Source organism: Acinonyx jubatus, chromosome A2 (genome assembly GCF_027475565.1).
Source record: "Acinonyx jubatus isolate Ajub_Pintada_27869175 chromosome A2, VMU_Ajub_asm_v1.0, whole genome shotgun sequence".
Lineage (NCBI taxonomy): Eukaryota > Metazoa > Chordata > Mammalia > Carnivora > Felidae > Acinonyx > Acinonyx jubatus.
In genome coordinates this window covers 143893501-143906682 of record NC_069383.1, presented here as the reverse complement: position 1 = coordinate 143906682, position 13182 = coordinate 143893501, and the positions used below count along the sequence as shown (strand labels likewise).

The window sequence follows — 13182 nt, the reverse complement described above, 5'->3', positions numbered from 1 at the left end:
TTTTTGCTCTGGGAATGTCCTCACTAAACTCCTTTGTGCATCGCCAGTAGGCACCTTTCTGGGGCACCTGAGGTGGTGCTCTGGGTGCACATGACATTGACTGCAAAGCAGGGCAACTGCCCTGGGGAGAGGCCTATGACAGCTTCCTGGCCACACCTTGCATGTGCTGGAGTCACTGGGCTTGGAAGCACCATTTTTTTTTTTAAACATTATTTTTGAGAGACAAAGAGCGTGAGCGGGGAAGGGACAGAGAGAGAGGGAGACACAGAATCCGAAGCAGGCTCCAGGCTCTGATCCGTCAGCATAGAGCCCGACACAGGGCTCGAACCCACAAACCCTGAGATCGTGACCTGAGCTAAAGTCAAATGCTTAACCGACTGAGCTCCCCCCGCCCCAGGTGCCCCAGAAGCACTGTGTAAACTGGATGTCTTGCTGGAGGACCATTAGCAGCAGGCAGGGGCCTAAACAGTGTGAGTCTCTGTGAACAGAGCCTATGAGCTTTGGGCTCCAGCACTTTCGCTAGCCGCACTGTGAAGGCACGCTGGGGTCAGTGATGTAGGCTCTCCTGGGGCCTCAGGGTCCAGAGCCGGCATTTTGTGGGGCAGCCAAGTTACCTGATGAGCAGGGCCATGTGGACACTCCTGGGACAGGCTCTTTGGACCTGCCCACGTTGGATTCCTACTTGCAGTTTACCATCACTGATATGAAGTCTAGACTGGTCTCCTCTGAAATGTGTCTGAAATCTGCTGCCCCATTTCCATTATTGAACCAATATCTGGTTGCTCAGCCCTGCTGGTTTATATGTCTGGCTTCCTAATGCATGCTTGTTAATAAAGTACTTTCCTGGAGGTTTTGTAAAGAGCCCAGGTTTCTTTTCTTCTGGAGAGAAAGAAAAAAAACACAGTAAATCACTCATGATTCTGTTTATAGATGGCGACTTTTGGAGCTTTCCTCCACAAAGGGGCTTTCTGCAGGAACTACTTCAATCTACTGGATATGCTGGTTGTCGGGGTATCCCTGGTATCATTCGGGATCCAGTAAGTATTCTGGGGTGGGCGTGAGTGTGTGAGCACAGGACTCTTGGGCAGGATGGTTTCTGTGAGGGATTTTAACATAATTCATAAAGGCTAGGCATCACTTTAACAAGTGCATTCAGTTACCCCGGAAAGCCCGATTTGTGTGCATGCCAGAGGGCATTGGCACTGTTCGTGTTTCTTGTGTTTCTCCTTCTCTCCATGCCCCCTGCCAGGTTGGGCATATTACTGTCTGTGATATTTGCTTTCAACAGAGAAGTCTGAACTGGGAGAGAGGGAAGCCCGGTTCTAGTTCAGCTTCCTCCCGGGCATCATGTAGTCCTTCTCTCAAAGGACTACAGTTCTCATACAAGAGGGGGCCTCTGGGGGAACTTTCAGATTGGATATTGAAGGCTTCCTCCCTTGATCTCCAGGATATAGCAGCTGCCATGACCCCTTTCTTTTGTCTTCTACAAGTTTCAGCTAGAAGGGGGCCGAGGCTACAACTCAGGGCCCCAGGGCCTTTCCATGGCCTTTACCAATGTCTGGTGGGGAATAGCCCCAGCTGCAAGCTGCCTGCCTGCTGTACCTCGGGGGTCTGGGGCAGAAGTTCCCGTAGGAATGTCCCGCCGTGGCCTTGCTTTCCTGCTGACTTACAAGTACCTGTGCTCAGGTCCTGGCCATCAGTACCCCCTATGAGGAAACGTGCTCACCTACTACCTCCGCACTCAAGTTAAATGGGGAGGCTGCATCCCCCTCAGAAGACCGAGGACCCCTGCCCGAGATGGCCCTCTGTGCTGGTCCTCACCTCCCACCACTGCCCAGGGGGAGGGAGGCAGCAGTCGCAGCTAGAGAGAGGGTGTTCTCACAGCATCTTTGCAGGCCCCATAAATGCCAGGCTGTGTCTGCCCTCTGCCTCCCGAGCATGTGCTCCAGCCGCCTGAGGGGCTGCGTGAGCCGTGTTCTCCCGTCTGCCCTGGAGCACCCCCGCCTTTGTCCAGCTGACCCCTGGACTCACATGGCTACCATGTCCCCAGCTCCCGGAGGATGTGCTCTCCTGGCAGCCTGTCCTGCATCCCCTCCGTTGTCAGCCCCACCACACAGGTGGTGATTGCGTCCCACCCAACAGCGAACTCCGCAGAGGCCAGAGAAGCCCCGCACAGGGCACCACAGCAGCTCTCCCACCTCCGAGAGCAAACCCGAACAAACAAACCTGCAGCCTGAAAGCCAAGGACTGCCTAGCATTTACATTGAGCAAAAAGGACAAAGGAAATTGCTAAATTGTGCCTCTGCTGCCTTAGCTCCGTGCCCCAGTCAGGGCCTCTGCGAGTCCCATGGGCCTGGCCCAGGAGGGGCCGTGAGTGTGGGCTGGATGGAGAAAGACCTATGTGTGTGTGAGTGTGTGTGTGTGTGTGTGAGAGAGAGAGAGAGAGAGAGCGCGTGCGCGGGCGCTGGGGGGAGGGGCACTGGGGGGAGGTGAGCTCAGCCCCACACGGGCCATGGTCCTACAGTGAAGGCCGCGTGAAATAATTCCAAAGTATTTTATCTGACTGTAATACACTCTGCCTTCCTTCTTTGCTCTTTTCCTTAGATCCAGTGCCATCTCCGTTGTGAAGATTCTGAGGGTCTTAAGGGTCCTGAGGCCGCTCAGGGCGATCAACAGAGCGAAAGGACTCAAGGTTTGGATTTCTGCCCTCCGGCCCAGGCTGCTTTGGTTGGGGCCAGAGTTGGGCTGAGGCTTGATGGGTTTTACAGGGCTGTACATTTGGAAAGGACGTTTCTTTTTCTTTTTTTTTTTTCTGAACATTTTATTATTATTTTTTTAATGTTTTTATTTTTGGGAGAGAGAGCATGCATGTGCACGCATACGGGGTGGGGGGGGGCAGAGAGAGAGAAGGGGACAGAGGATCTGATGCTGACCACAGACGGCCCGATGTGGAGCTCGAACACAAGAACCACAAGCTCATGACCTGAGCCAAAGGTGGTCGCTTAACCGACTGAGCCACCCAGGTGCCCCTGGAAAGGCCATTTCTAACCAGTGACACTACCTCTGACAAGTGCTGAAAGCATTTTACAAATATTTTCTTTCTCTTTGCTAATTTATTTTTCTTTATGAGATTACTGTTCTATTACTTTTTAAAAATTATTAGTATTTTCTTGGGTTGGGGTGCCTGGCTGGCTCAATCAGAGGAGCACGCAATGCTTGATCTCAGGGTCGTGCGCTTGAGTGCCATGTTGGGGTACAGATTGCTAAAAGAAATAAACCGAAAAAATTAAATTAAACAAATAATATGTTCTTGGGTTTATTTTGGTCTTTAAATCTATTCTCATGCAGGTCGTATAAAAGGCCAGAGGTTTTGCATTTTCCTGAGTCCTTTTATGGGGGGCAGGGGTCCCTGTGGACCTGTGTGCCAGGCAGTGCCGCACCTGGTAGTGTTTCTTCTGACTAAACCACTTTGGAGGAAACCAGGGAGGGGCTGGTCTGTAGGGTGCTCCTCCCAGGTGGCCCCACTGCAACGGGGGTAACTCCCCACAGATAACTACCTGAAAAACAAGCGCAAGGGAGGCACAAAGTTGGAAAATCATATAAAAATGCACATAAACATAGAAAATCCTGGCCGGTATTAGCTCGCCCTGTGGCTGAAACAACAAAAGCAGATGACATCCCTCTGCCTTCCCCGGGTTCCTCTCTCCCCAGCACGTGGTCCAGTGCGTCTTCGTGGCCATCCGGACCATCGGCAACATCATGATCGTCACCACCCTTCTCCAGTTCATGTTCGCCTGCATCGGGGTCCAGTTGTTCAAGGTACACAGATGTGCCTTCTGGCCTGAAGCCCGGCTGATCTCTTTGTGGGGAGCCTGCATTTGACTGCCTGTCTCTTCTGTACGCAGGGGAAGTTCTATCGCTGCACGGACGAAGCCAAAAGTAACCCCGAAGAGTGCAGGTGAGTGTCCTGAACATGAGAGTGGGGAACAAGGAAGCACAAATAAGACACTTGGAGGGTCTGCTTGTGCTCACTTTTCAGAAGTTTTCATCATGGATTGTTAGAGGCTTGTATGCTCAGCTCACGGCTGGAGAGAGGGTGGGTGGGGGGTAGTGGTGGTAGTTTTGAGGTGACATTCACATATCATAAAAGTAATCATTTTAAACTGTGCAATTCAGTGACATTTAGTAGTCACACTGTGGGACAAGCATGGCCTACTCGTTCTAGTTCCAAACCTTTATCACCCCCAAAAGAATGGATACATGGCTTTTGATGTTTGGTATAGAATCTCTAAAATTGGGAGGAGGGAATGCACTGAAACCTAAAATAACAATTCCAAAATTCCCCAGAGAGCCCCCCCCCCACCTTCCAGCCACATGGATAAATCCCCCCCACCCCCAAACTGGAACTCGAAGCTCAACTCCCTGGCATTCAGAAGCTGGCTAGCCTCTACCGACACGTTTTCCAGGCTGCCTTTCTCCCCTTGCTCTTGGCACCCACATTCGGGGCATATTTTTATTCACAAGAACAGGCAGAGGAGAGACGAAGTGAGAAATACTCATGCCTCTTATCCCAACATGTCCGGAAGAATATGAAGGCAGACACGAAACCATTGCCTCAGGTTGTAAGACCGCGTAAAGTTCTGTGTGTCCCCATCCCTTTGGGACGGCACTGACTGAGGACTTGCTTGTACTGCTTACATTCCATTTGGGGTTTCTTTTCAGCAGAAGGTGCGGTCAGAGTATATCAGCCTCAGTGTGACTGATTGTGCACCTCCGGGAGCATCATCCATGCAGGCTGCGGGGGTGGGGGGGCGCCCCGGGGGGGGGGGCGCCCCCTGGAGTTCATGCGGCAAGGCAGCAGGGTGAAGACCCCTTCTCTTCTCTCACTAAGCCTCTGCTTCCCCATCTGTGGAATAAAGACATTGGCCCCTTTCCAGAAATGAAATTCGATGACAAATATTGTGTATCAGAAATTATAGAATTATTTTAGAAAGAAAACTGGGAATATCGTTAATACAAAGAGAAAGAGTGTGATTACAGCCAAAAGGCCGAGAGGAGGGTGTACCCAGGCTTGCTTCCCAGAGCTTGCAGAATTCTCCAGGCCAAAGCCTCTGAGTCTTCAGTGTATGCGTTGAGCCCATCGTATATGAGAGGCGTTTACTGTTTGGTAGTTATCATTTGTTATCAGGCATATGCTGGATATCTGCCTAGTTGCTCTAGAGAATACTCATTAAACTAGTAGGTCCTCAGTGATTATTGGAACTGTAGACTAGAGTAAACACAGGACAAGAAGAGGAAAAACTCAGGCTGTGCTCGGCTCAGAGGTCAGGCCTGGCTGGCAGACAGCACAATGGTGCCTGGACGTGGCCTTGGAGCAGCTGTGACTGATCTCAGGTCAAGCCAGGATGACCCACACTTCTTTTCCTCCTTAGGGGGCTTTTCATCCTCTACAAGGATGGGGACGTTGATAACCCTGTGGTCCGTGAGAGGATCTGGCAAAATAGTGATTTCAACTTTGACAACGTCCTTTCTGCTATGATGGCGCTGTTCACGGTCTCCACGTTTGAGGGCTGGCCTGCGTAAGTATAGAGAACACCTTGATAATGTCCCAAGCCATCCATTCAGTCATTCAGTCATTCGTTCCCAGTTCTAATGTGCGCCAGACACGGGTGGCTGCCAAAGTGCCATGTCTTTCACTGACCCGCTCACTCGCTCATTCATAAAATGTGCTTTTGGTACCAGCTCCGTGCAGCGTGCTGTGTTAAGCCCTGTGGGAGAAACAGTGGTCTCAACATGTTCCTCTCTTCAAGGCCCAAAGCTAGTCAGAGTATCAGGCAGTCAAACCAGGCAGGAGCTTCTGCCATGTCAGAGATGTGCAGAATAAGGTTCTGAAGGATGGCTAGGATTTTGATGAGTAAAGTTAAAAAAAAAAAAAAAAGTCCAGAAGCAGGGAAGAAGGTAGAATACAAAAGGGAAGTCTCTTACACCTTTGTTCCCTGTGCTCTGATACCCACCCCAGCCCCAGCTCCTGCCACCTAGATGTATGTACATACGCAGAGTCCCGAATGTCAAGTTCTCACGCCCAGAGAAACTGCAGAAGGTGGACAAATTCACTCTGTCAGGCTGGCAGAACACTCTGGATGCATGGGAGAGTCAGAAGTTTTATGGGAGAGCCTGTGGAGGAAGAGGGCAGTTGGGTGGGGTTTGTTCATTAGGGAACTGGTCCTGGGGAGAAAAGAGGCAGGAGTGAGCCCCTTTACTCTGTGGAGGCACTGGCTGCACTCTTGGGTTTTCAGCAGTGTGTTTTAGCAAATCAGGATGGCAGGTGAGGGAAAGTGAGCAGATTTGGGACCTGGGGCTCAGAGGAGCTGGGCTCATCTCCTGGCTTTGCCCCCAAGGAGTATGACTTCGGTCACCTAGATCACTCTGTGAGCTTCCGTACGATGGGGATGACTGTAATGTCTGCCTTTGCAGATGGCTGTGAAAGTGTGTAGCACAGCCCAGCGTGGGGTGGGCGCCCTGGCAGTGCTGAATCTGCATCAGAGTGGGGGTAATTTTAACTTGGGGATCTTACGGTAATTTCCTTTCTTCCTACTGAGAGTTCTGCTTAGCATATATTTAATTTCTGTGTATATTTCAGTTTGGGGAACTTCTCAGTTCTTTGGAAATCCCGGGTTGCTCGCTTGTTGTCCTTGTTGGCGTGTGTACAGTTTTCAGTTCTGCCAGTGTCTTCCACGTGGTGTCCTTCCTCTCTCCCATCTGTCAGTAAAAAGGAGCATTGTTGAATATCCATGAAATCTTTTCTCATGTCCTCAAAACATCAGTCAACAAATGTATCTCAGGTGTCCCCTTCTCTGGGCGCTGGGTTGGCTGGGCCTAATGCCAAGGAGGGTGCCTCGGGGACCTGTGTGTCCAGGGGCTATGGGTGGGCTCCGAGGGAGGGGGCTGACAGGCAGGGGGCGGGCCCACAGAGGCCGTCAGAAGAGGTGCACGTCTGGGCAGGCGGAGGGGCTCACCCAGTCCTTCTGTTCTCCAGGTTGCTGTATAAAGCCATCGACTCCAACGGAGAGAATGTTGGCCCCATCTACAACTACCGTGTGGAGATCTCCATCTTCTTCATCATCTACATCATCATTGTGGCTTTCTTCATGATGAACATCTTTGTGGGCTTCGTCATCGTCACATTTCAGGAGCAGGGAGAGAAAGAGTATAAGAACTGTGAGCTGGACAAAAATCAGGTTAAAGTCACACACTGTTTGGGCTTCTGTCCCTTGAGCAAGAGAGGAGTGGCTTGTGTGTTGCCAGCTTCTTCCGTGCACACAGAAGGCGTGCATCCGCTGGTTGTCCCGGGGACTCGGGCCCTGTTCACAGCACCCTCACAGCCAATTTGAGTCCTTGCTGGGGAGAGCGCGCTTCTCAGATACAGATCAGACCTTGTAATTGTGAAATCAACCCCACCCTATGGAGAAGTCAAAGAATGCTTAGGCCACCTTCTGCAGGCATGACCCACGAGTGATGGCCCACAATCTTGGTGGGGGATGTGGCCAGGGGCCGGAAAGCACCCACTGCTCCTCCCACAGTCCTTATGGGGGGGGTGGGGCGTGGATTGTGTCTTATCTCCTCAACCTCGGCACTATTGATATTTTGGGCTAGATAATTTTCAGTTGAGCATTGTGTGCTTTGTAGGATGTTTAACAGAATCCCTGGACTATACCCACTCGATTCCAGTAGCAACCCGCTGCCCTGAGTTTTGACAACCAGAAGACCTCTCCAGACATTGCCAGATGACCCCTGGTTGAGAACCAGGGTTGAGAACCAGAGTCAACCAGGTTGACTTAGGAGGAAGTAACCTATCACACTGCAGGAAAAGTCACTAACTTTAAACCTGGGTCTAATATTGCGCTGGTGTCATTCTCCCGTTATCCACTGCCTTGTTTGAACAAATCTGATAGCAGCAGGGGACTTTGGCTCTGATTGAGTGATGATGTGAGAGAGCCAGGAGACCTGCTCCTCTCTGGGCTTGCTGTAGATTGAGGGCACCCAGGAGTTGCTTTTAGAGGTCCCTTCCAGCGCTAGAAGATGGTGAGGTGGAGATTCTGCTCTGGGAGTTTCCCCTGGGCCCTGGTTTGCTAGCACCCCCATTTGATGATGACATAGCAGCAGGGATCATCTGCCAGCCTGGCTTCCTGAGGGAAGTGGCTGTGGTAAGGCTGGCTGTCTCTGGCCACAGCTGTGCCCTCTGTGGCAAAGAGGACAGGGACGGCTTGGTTTGTAGGAAGATGTTGCTTTGAGTTGTCAGGGCGTCCCTTCAGATCCCATAAGGGGTGATCAGAAGGAAGCCTGGTCCTGCTCCTCATCATCCCCCACTCCTCCCACCTCCCAGCCCCTGGAAGGAGAATGTCAGGGCGAGGCCCAGGCTGGCTGGGGTGGCAGGACCAGAGCTACAATCGTGTCAGCACTTGAGGTCCAGAAGAGGTTCGAATTGGGGGTCCCTGGAGTCAGTGTGAGGGGTCACAGCAGGGCCAGATTCTGGACAGAGGGAGCCTATCTGAAGTCAGAACCCAGGGTCTAAGCAGGAGAATGGAGTTGGTCTGGGTCTAAGAGCAAGTGGGGCCTTACACTGAGCCTACGGGGCTGGAGATCCCTCTGGGCTGCAAAGGGTGGACCAGTCTCAGCCCCAGAGTGAGAAGGACAGTGCTCTGGCCATCATTGCTGGCCATGTCCTGGGGGCTCTGAGATGAACATGACAAGCTCCCGAGTGTCAGAAGGTCCCAGGCAGACACGCACTATTAGACACGTGTGGTTAATACGGTCTGGCTCCCAAGAGGTGTCTCATGTGGATCCTGTCCTGGGGAGTGAGTCCAGCCTCTCTGGCTCCGCAGGATTTCTGTGCCTCTTGTTACCTGGCTTCCTTTCCTAGAGGTGCCAGAACCACAGACATAATGCACCAGCAGAGAGGAAAGGTAGGGATGAGGCCTGGGTTAGGCCCTGCTCCTCTGCTTGTGCACCACAGAATCTCCAGCAAGGCATTTCACAGCTCTGGACTTCCATCTTAATATGGAAAATGGAAGCAGACTCGGTGCTCTGCTAACCCACCCCCCAGGTTGCTGTGAGGGGTTGATAAGGTGACAGAGCTAGAGGCCCTTGGCCAGTGACCAAGGCATCCGTGGGAGTGGCTATCGTGGTTTCCCCCTGGTCCACAGTCCCCCCGCGGTGGGTGCCTGTCCGTCCTTTCAAAGCGGGCAGAAGTATGTCCGCCTCCCATGGGTGTGCTCAGGACCCCTCCTTGCTCTTTTTTTTGCCGTTGCAGCGTCAGTGTGTCGAATACGCCTTGAAAGCACGTCCCTTGCGGAGATACATCCCCAAAAACCCCTACCAGTACAAGTTCTGGTACGTGGTGAACTCCTCGCCTTTCGAATACATGATGTTTGTCCTCATCATGCTCAACACACTCTGCTTGGCCATGCAGGTAAAAATGGAGACAGCCGTGGGGGTCACGTCTGGGCCTTCTGCACAGCCCCCTGCCCCAAATTCTCAGGGGGGAATGCCACCCCATCACAAGAGAATGGGTTTGATTTTCTGATGAATCTAGGCTGTAGTTTGGCCAGAGTCCCATTCTGGCTAACAGCTGTCACGGCAAGCATCTAGGATGGCCCTCTTGTTTAAGAGACCACCTCTACAGCATGACCATAGGTAACATTTCCCTGGAGCCTGGACCTGGCATTCAATTCTGTAAACATTTACTATGGGCCTCCTGCGGCCAGGGAGCATCTGAGGACTAAAGCTTGGTCTGTGTGGAGTTGGACAGACAGGCATTCCATTCCTGCCTTACTCCTTACCAGATGGGCAATCTTGGCAAGGTTATTTAAATCCTCTGAGCCTTGCTTTCTTCATTGGCAAAATAGGAAATCTATCATATCTATGCCAGAGATAAGGTTTGCACTGGAAAATTCACATCAGGCACTGGCACTGGGCCCGTCACAAAGTAAACACCCAGTGTTGAAAAAAAAACATAAGTCACATTGCTGTCCTCAAGGAGCTCTCAGTATGAGAGTGGGGAATCTTCCAGTTCATGGGGAAGAGCTTGACCTGCATTATAGCCACTTCTTGCTATACTGGGGGCAAGGCATGTAACTCCCTTCAGTTGGCCAAGTTGGTATTAACAGTGAGCAGGTCTGGCATTTATACTGTTGAGTAGATAATGCCCTAGCACAGAAGCCAAGGTCTAGATCCAGTTTCCACACAACTTGAGCAAATCAAACCAACTCCCAGTGCTGTCTAGAAAATGGGTCTAAAAGCCACCAGAGGGACATTTTCTGGCATGTTTTTGTAAATTTAAGAAGTCTTTATGAACACGAAGGACCACATGCCAATGTAGGGAAGAAGTGTGAGGTCAAGATAATATGGCCTTTTATTGAATGTGGACCTAATGCATCAAAATGATCTCCAACCAAATCCTACCTTTAGTCGTAGACATTTGGGTGGGTTCTGCCTTGTGCCTGGGTCAAGGCCCTGAACATAAACCCAGCCAGGAGGAAGGGTGGGTTCCCTTCATCCTGAGCAGAGGAAATGGATGTATTTCCCCTTCATCTTCCAATCATCCTCATTCTGTCAAGGCGCCCCTGTGCTTTGCGGTGAGTTAATCACGTGCGCTAGAACCAGTGAAGGTTGCCTCCATGTCCAAGCAGAGGGTGGATGCCTACAGGGACCAGGGGGCTGGGGAGCCTCCTTTCGTGAGGCTGGCTGGGCTGGGTCTTCTGAGAACCGTGCCTCTGTCATCGTCCACAGCACCACGAGCAGTCCAAAATATTTAATGATGCCATGGACATTCTGAACATGGTCTTCACTGGGGTGTTCACCGTCGAGATGGTTTTGAAAGTCATTGCATTTAAACCTAAGGTGAGTAGCTGGACCCACCTTTCGAAGACTGTTGTTGAATCACCCCAGAGAAGCACACGCTTCCTGTTCATTGTGTGTTACTGAGTTACGCTGAATTGCTCTGGCCGATAACTGGGTTATCACCTGAGAACGTTAGAATCTGATTAGGGCATCTGGGTACATATTGGAAAACAAAACTACAAAACAAAACCTCATAAAAACAATTCTGAGAAAAAGAAGAGAGGGGTACGGAATTGGGAATTTGCAGAATGGAAATTGTTTGAAACTAGGTTTTCAGTCTGTAGAATAACACGTCATGCTTTCTCAGGGAAACTTGCCTCATCGCTTGAGCACTGGAGACACTGTTTTAAACAGAACCCGTTAGAAAGAATTCAGCCTTGATTTTACTCTTAGGTTTCCAGGAGAAAGACTTTGGTTTTATTTGTTCTTGGTCTACAGCTTCTTTTTCACCTTCTATGGAAAGGTCTACCAGTTGGAGATCTCCTCCTGCCGTGCCACCTTTCGTTTATTTGACTTAGAAAAATTTCACTTGACTTTAAGACCAAACAAGACATGAAGTTTGTTAAACTCTGTTGGGCTAGTCAGCATATCCTCTCGCCTTCGGGGAGGGCGCAGATCCAGTCCCCTAGTTGTCTGTGTCTGTGGTTGAAGAGACTGATGGAACAGTGTCAAAGTGCACACACGACTTTGGGTCCAAACCCATTCTCCCCATTTGCTAACGCGAGTGAGTTCCTTCACTGCTCTGCGCTTCAGTTTCCTCGCCTGAAAAATGAGGGCACTGCTGGTTCTGTGTCACAAGGCAGCTGTGAGGGATAAAGAATCACTATCTGTGCCATGCTTAGAGAAGTACCTGGCATGTGGTAACATGCTGTGGACATGCCGGTACTGTTACTCTGACCACCACCACCATCATCGTCAAGTAACGATGCCCCCTTGTTCTAAAACCGTAGACAGAGGAGCAGACCCCAGCGGGGCCGGGGGACATTTGACCCTCAGCTTCTTTGCTAGAAAAGCCCCAAACCATTAGAATGAAATGGTGACAGAATTCAGTGACCCGGTTATTTGTTCATCTGTGTGTAAGGTATCCGATGACACTGATTTTACTGAGACTTTGATTACAAAGTGATGGTTTTCACATACTCCATATTTACATGGAATTCTAATCCAAAACTGTTCCTTTCTTTAATTTGAATTAATTTCTATGCAATCTTTATCAGATCTTTGTGGACCAAAAAGAAAGGACACTTGTAAGTGATCACTTGGGGTGATTGCAGTGGGGTCAAATTTGGCACTTTATGCATGGCCAGATGTTATTTACTGTGACTTGTCCATATCTACATACATAAGCATTTCCTCCTTTTCCAAATTCATCTTAATTTCCTTTGAGATTTTTGGTTTGCTTCCCTGTCACCTTTACTTCTTTGAACAATATTTGTCTGGACTGTTGAAAAAGGTTGCCAAATAAGAACATCAAAAGGACTTGAGAAGATGCAACACGGAACATATCTCTGGAACATTCTAGATGCCCTTACCGTGTCTTCCCCTGCCTGGTGATTAAGCTCTGAAGTTTTTGAGAGCTTATTCTGGGCTGAAGAGAAGGCACACTCACCCATGGCATGTATGTGTGAGAGAGCGCACGCGTGCGTGCGTGTGTGTGTGTGTGCGTGCGTGCGAGCGAACATGCGCCTGCTAGCCGGCCGGCACACCAAGGGGCTCATACACCCCTGTGCCCAGTAACCTGCTGAGACCAGACCTGGGAGGAGGGTTTGGTGGCATGTGATAAGAGTGGTTGATATCAAGAGGGAAATGAGTAGCTAATTTTTAATCAGTGCTGATTAATCAGGGTTTTAAAATGAGTGATTTCCGCTAGAAATTGTGCTGCTTTGTTGTTTTGCCCAGCAAGATATTTCCATAGCATAAAATAGCAATAGGAGCATCTCTTTGCTTGCAGAGCACAGCGTCTGCATTCACTGAAGCCAGGAGAGACAGATTTTATGTTGAGGAGCAGGAAAGAATCAATTCACCAGGAAACAAAGCTCTTCTTAAAATGCTCCCAGACTTTTCCTTGTTTTTCTCTTCTGGGTTGACAAAGCAAACCCAGGTGAGGAGGCTTTCACCAAGAAGTCAGTGAGGCCCCTCCTCCCTCTCGGAGGAGCAGTAGGGCTGAGGAACCCAGTTGTAGAGGCTGCTGAGGAAGAATCTTCCAGGAGATGGACACGTGGGACAAAGGGTTGGGAACCCTAGCCCCTGGGTCTCGTCTCAGGAAAGCCCTTGTCTCTGTTT

General features: G+C 50.4%; 1 protein-coding gene across 5 annotated transcripts in view; it reads left to right on the top strand.

Annotated features, from left to right (window-relative positions):
* Window positions 1-13182, top strand: part of CACNA1D (calcium voltage-gated channel subunit alpha1 D) — a 305082-nt gene that overhangs the window by 236848 nt on the left and 55052 nt on the right. For all 5 annotated transcript variants that reach the window (XM_027038967.2, XM_053220348.1, XM_053220346.1 and 2 more), the window contains exons 23-30: window positions 931-1037; window positions 2605-2692; window positions 3712-3819; window positions 3906-3958; window positions 5433-5579; window positions 7037-7238; window positions 9311-9469; window positions 10789-10899. In XM_027038967.2, coding sequence (XP_026894768.1) covers window positions 931-1037; window positions 2605-2692; window positions 3712-3819; window positions 3906-3958; window positions 5433-5579; window positions 7037-7238; window positions 9311-9469; window positions 10789-10899 — 975 coding nt within the window. The remainder of the gene's footprint in view (window positions 1-930; window positions 1038-2604; window positions 2693-3711; window positions 3820-3905; window positions 3959-5432; window positions 5580-7036; window positions 7239-9310; window positions 9470-10788; window positions 10900-13182) is intronic.